Source organism: Anneissia japonica, unplaced genomic scaffold, assembly GCF_011630105.1.
Source record: "Anneissia japonica isolate Jap-2015-1 unplaced genomic scaffold, ASM1163010v1 scaffold1104_len307771_cov217, whole genome shotgun sequence".
In the NCBI taxonomy this organism is placed as follows: domain Eukaryota; kingdom Metazoa; phylum Echinodermata; class Crinoidea; order Comatulida; family Comatulidae; genus Anneissia; species Anneissia japonica.
This window is the reverse complement of record NW_022755771.1, coordinates 297,621-303,530: the sequence shown is the minus strand read 5'-3', so window position 1 is coordinate 303,530 and position 5,910 is coordinate 297,621. Positions and strand designations below refer to the sequence as shown.

The window sequence follows — 5,910 nt, the reverse complement described above, 5'->3', positions numbered from 1 at the left end:
GCTCCTCCCCTGACGGTTTTTACCGGGCTGGCCAAGCCGTAGTACCGGGCTGGGTAATAAGAGAAAAGAAAGAGGGGAGAGGGAGGGAAAGAAAAAGAAGAGGAAAAGAAAAGGAAAGGAAAAGAAAAAGAGAAGAGAAAAATCATAATGACCAGACTCACAACACCCTGCAACCCCCTTCTCCACTTCAAAAACTCTCATAAATCCTTTGATCTATGCTGCCCAATGGCGTAATCACTGGGGGACAAGGGGAAAATATCTATCTTTGGAAAATCTTCCCCATCCCTTTATAAATGCCCTTTTCATCCCCTGAATGTGCCTAAAAATCCCAAATTTCGCGCGCATTTCTTGTTAACGTGGGCAGTTTCCTCTACAGAGTACACCCGAAACATATTTACAATTAAATCCTTAGTTCTTTTCTTAAAATGTGTTGTATTTTTCATCAATTTACGTCCGTTTGGTTCCATCATTAAGGATTTTAGTTCGGAAGACCTGCCAATTTGTTTGCTTAGGAAGTATGATAAGATATCCCTACGCTTCATTAAACCTGAATTGGATTATCATTTTTTACACAATAAATAAATATATAAATGAATATATGAATAATTACAGTATATATAATATAATACAGTATATATAAATAAATAAATATATATATATATACACAAATAAATATAATTATAAATATATTAATATTTATATATATATAAATATATATATATATATATAAATATATATATAAATATATATACATATATAGCAGCGGCGGGGCCGGGGGACAATGGAGCTAAATCCCCAACCCCATCGGACAAGTCAAGGATCCCCCGGCCGACAAAAAAAAAAATTAAATATAGGCCTACACCAAGCCATGTCTTTCACACTGCTAAGTGCCATTTCCGGCCATCCAGAGCTCCCTTTAGAAAAACCTCATCTCCTAAACCCCCTCCTCAGGCATACGAGCTCAATCCCCCTGTTGGATAGCTTAGCTCACCCCCGAAAAAATGTATCCCAGAGGAGGCACTGTCTAGGCCTTTAGGCCTATGCAGAATGTGGCCCTAGGCTACCTAAAAATATACTAAAGAATAGGCCTAATTGTTTTTTAATACATTACTTTATACAATATAAATTGCAATACAGACATTGGAAATTAATATATTTAAATTAAATATTTTTAACATTCTGTTCCCCTTCTCATTCAAACATTCAAAAGTAATATATCTGAACTTCAGCAGTTGTAATAGAAATAGAAATTTTAATTTATTAGGCCCATTTTCTTTTCCAGTAAGATAATTTGTTCATGTGTAGGCTGGAAAATCCACAGATTAAATACAGTATTGAAGTACTAGTAGTAGGCCTATAGGCCATTGAATTGTTTTTATTTCTTTTTGTGATTACGGCCTAATCCCTACTGCCAAAATAAGACTAACTAGGCCTATGTATTATTTCACTCAGTGTAGACCCCATAAATTAATAATGTTCCAGGGACCCTAATTTTGAAAAGAAAATTACACCGGGACAGCTTATTTTTTTCTACATTGGTTGTACCTTGCTGTGTGCATGACGTCAACATACGAAGCCACGCCCCTGCCCCTCCCCCCACCCCGGCTGAACCCGTTGTATTCAGCAACTACCCGAGATGAGAAGTACAATAACTAACTCATTAGAGAGGGCGCACTTTATTGACTGTAACTGTATAAAGCGAGAGCATTCCAGCGATGCGATCTACAACCTCTGAATTTGCCTAGTAACGAAGAATTGGTCGATGAAATGGTAATCTCCTATGAGAAATAGTCTGTATTTCTCATATTTTTTATTCTTTTGCGTAATACCAATATTTATGCAAATATTTTCCATGATTTATAATAATTAGAATAATGCATATGCATTAAAAAAAATCTTTTTTTAGTGAACTTTTTCCGGGAATGGGGCTTTAACATGTACAGAAGAGAGCATGAGATACAAAGTTTTGGCTACCGTGATAAATTCATTAAAAACTGTAAGATGCATGAATTCTTTGCCCATACCACAGATAATAATACATGGGTTAGTACATTCAAACATAAAAACAACGATCTGTGCAATGTTAACTGGATTCGTACTGCAGTCATTAAATCATCTCTTAATCATTACATTAATATGAAAGAATTTCCCAAAATGGAGGATTATTTAAAAAATAAAACTGATTTCTATGGAAAATGTAAAGCTTCATTCCCGGCAGAATTTCACTAAAAAGAATGTTTTAAAGGAAAAATGCATATGCATTACTCTATTTATTATTATAAACAATGGAAAATATTGGCATAAATTTTAGTTTTACGCAAAAGAATAAAAAAAAAGAGAAATGGAGTATTTCTCAGGAGATTACCATTTTCTCGACGAATCCGCATGAATGCTCTCGGTTTTATGTATACTATTATACAGTCAATAAAGTGTGGCATCTCTAATGAAATTAGTTTTTTTACTTCGCATCTCGCACACTGCGGTCGATCGAGTAGGCCTGAGATATGTTTTTTTAATTGTCAAAATCTCGGTCAGAATAATTTTTTTAACAGATTGAAATAATTCCTATGAAATATTATATTTCACAAGTGTCAACTAGCAACGGAAATATCATGTCGACCATTTTTGTGTGATAACAGAACCTAAATCGAGGTAAGACTAGGTCTGGCCTAGCAGTGTTGGATAGGCTAATGTTTTCGGCGCCTACTATATTTCTTCGCAGACCTATCGCAAAATCAAACACGAAAAATTCATCCGTATTTATTTTTTGTGTGGAACACAAAAAATCAACTTTCAGTCTTATTTTACATATTTTTCATGTTTAGGAATGTCTAAATTCAGTTAAATTAGCAAATTCGTATTACATTTATAAACCTTTATAACTTATATAAAAATCAGATTTTTCTTAACAACTGAAATCTTGCCGGGAATGGGGCTTTAAAGTAAGATCCAATACCCTAAAAGTGTGTAAATATGATCCGACTGTAGATAAGTGCTGCCCTCTATGCCATGAAAATGAAGAGGATATTATATATATGTTGACATGTAGATCACTTAACAAAAAAAGATGAATATATCGCTGAAGAAAACAAAATCACATCCCGTTCTGTTTAGAATATATTTCACTGATTCATGAGTGGAGATTGTAACACTGAGATTGATATACTTTTGGAGAATCTTGCAAATTTATGAACGATCTTTGTATGTCGTACTTAAAAATAGCATGTAATTGGAATAGCATGGAAACAGAGAAATGATATAAATGTAAAACCTAAATAATGTGCATTCATTTATTTGTATGAAAGAAGTTACCTTATGTTGTACATTAAATTGAAAAAAAATAGAGATATGTTTGTTTTAAATGGTAAAATTAAGACTCGACCTAATGAGTACAGTACTTACTGTTCATGAAGAACTGTTCATGAAGATTTATCGAGTTGTAAGAATTTTAATTTCACGTCTTGTACATTGCCGTGTGTCTGTATATATTATTTATTTTAAATTGTTCCTTTCATGAACTTTCTCACATTTTTAAGTTAAATTAAATTGTTATGAGGCTTACGAAGTGGAGTAAGGAAAAAATTATGATACCGTGACAGGAATTGAACCCAGGGCATTGAAATTGTAAGGAAAGCACCTTAACCACCAACCTATTCAACTCCACTCCGAATTATGCCTATTGATTAGTTCTTATAACTGTAAAAATGAATGTGTTTGTGATACCGAACTTGTAGCATATTTCTGATAAGCATGATATATGATATAACATTATTTTCTTGTGATAAATTTTTATACATTAAATGTACATTAGAAAAATAAAAGAAATTTTCTTTTATTTTTCTTTAATTAACTTTTTGTTTTACAGAAACCGTCAGCAGTATGTAATGAGAACTGTACACCAGGCACGAGGCGACAGTATAATATGGGGAATGAGTGCTGTTTCCGTTGCTTGCCTTGTTCAGGGAATACCATATCAAACGAAAGTACAGGTAAGTTCTGCGCGTACTCTATGCAAAATGTTAGAAGAACATTACAGTATACCTCAATAACTTGTAACAGTAACGTTAATATCACGGGCATACGCCAGACTTGCCCTATGGACATAATATTTATTCACCTGGGACGTACTACTGGTTCCTTTAAATTTCGTAAATATAACCATATTGTATTCAGGCGTACACAAAGCTACATTTTAATTTATACCCTACTATTTACAAATCATGATTTGATCATTGAGGAATAAGTTTAAACTTATTCCTCAATGATTTTAACAATATTCAATTTCCATATTTTTAATCTATATTGATTTTCTTCCCGCTATAGGTGAAGACAGTTGTATGGCTTGTGGAAAAGACGAGTACGCCAATAACAAACGATCAATGTGCCTGAAGAAGAGCCCGGATGTATTTATGTGGGACGACATCATATCTCTCATTTTCTGCATCTTAAGCGTACTAGGAAGCTTGGCAACAGTTGCCGTCTCGTACATTTTCTACAAACATCGCAACACACCTGTTGTCAGGGCGTCTAGCCTATCCCATATCTTTGTCTTGGCGTTTGTATTGTTTTTGAGCTTTCAGATAGTTTACTTTTACATAGGAATTCCTACAGATACTATGTGTAAAGTCAAATCGATCATAAACAGGCTTAACCTTACAGTAATCCTAGGCATCTTCTGTGCTAAGCTATACGTCATTTTGAAGATTTTTAATAATAAGCTAAACTCTATACCTACAAACCTGTTCTATCGGTATTCCTGGATGCTAGTTGCAGCTATCGCCGGTCTTCACTTGGCATTTAACGTAATCCTTGAAATCGCCATCCCCAGTCACGTTGTGTACGATTACAACAATTCATTAACAATTCTGCCTATCTTCTGCAATGAAACTGATGCTGGTTTTATTGTCACGAACCTATACCAGTTGATAATGTCTTTGACGTGCTTTATCTTTGCTTTCCGCGCCCGGAACCTGCCAAAGAATTTCCAAGAAGCGAGGTTTATATGGTTCATCATGTTCACATGGTGTATACTTGAAATTTTCTCAATTCCCGCGCATTTTGCAGCAGCCGGAAAGCTCCAGATATGTTTTCAAGTAATATTTCTTCTGCTGTTTAATTTCTTGACGCTTTCAGCATTTTACTTTCCAAAATGCTACCTTATTTACTTTCGTCCAGACAAAAATACAAGAGAAAATGTGGGAAAAGAGATCCGTGAACAAGGAACATCACAACCACGCGAATGCGGCGATGTACAGTTGTGTAACACAACACCATCAGACGACGAGGCAGGTTTAGGTCATGAAATTTCGGGTTAAAATATGTAAATGTAAATCCTAATGCTCACAAAGATTTTCACTATTTTGCGTAAAGATCATAGTATTTTTTCTTTTGATACATTTCGGCAGTAGTTCTAATGTACTTTGTAAATTTTGAGAAGTTTGTGAAGGGTAGGGGTTACCCCGAAGTACTGGTCGATTCAGTCCCTGTTGCTTAATGGATATGTCACGTAGGATAGTGGTTAAGGTCGCTAATTGACATATCCTTGGCGCTCGTGCCCATACGAATATAAAAGATCTGCTCTGAATATAAAATTCGATTTTAAATACTGTATATCCAACAGCCGTTTCAGCGAGTGAATACATTGTTCTAATTGTATACACAGATAAACAATTTTATAAATGATGTAATTATACTAGATATTTTAGTATTATCACTTAGTTAAAAACAAGAAAAACAAGAAGTAGTTTTGTAAATTTTGAATGCTGATTTTAATTTTGTTTTAATTACCGGTATGTGTCTATATGCATAGAGAGATTTGTATAATAATATTCTTTTTAAACATACGGCTATAGACCAATTATAAAGAAAATTACAAAAAATGAAAAAAAAATTAATTTTACCTAATGAAAA

General features: G+C 34.0%; 1 protein-coding gene across 1 annotated transcript in view; it reads left to right on the top strand.

Moving 5' to 3' along the window:
* Window positions 1–5,910, top strand: part of LOC117123742 (extracellular calcium-sensing receptor-like) — a 12,663-nt gene extending 6,753 nt beyond the window's left edge. Inside the window, exons 2-3 of the mRNA XM_033269748.1 lie at window positions 3,866–3,989; window positions 4,324–5,910. Of these exons, the coding sequence (XP_033125639.1) occupies window positions 3,866–3,989; window positions 4,324–5,315 (1,116 nt within the window). The 3' untranslated portion in view covers window positions 5,316–5,910. The remainder of the gene's footprint in view (window positions 1–3,865; window positions 3,990–4,323) is intronic.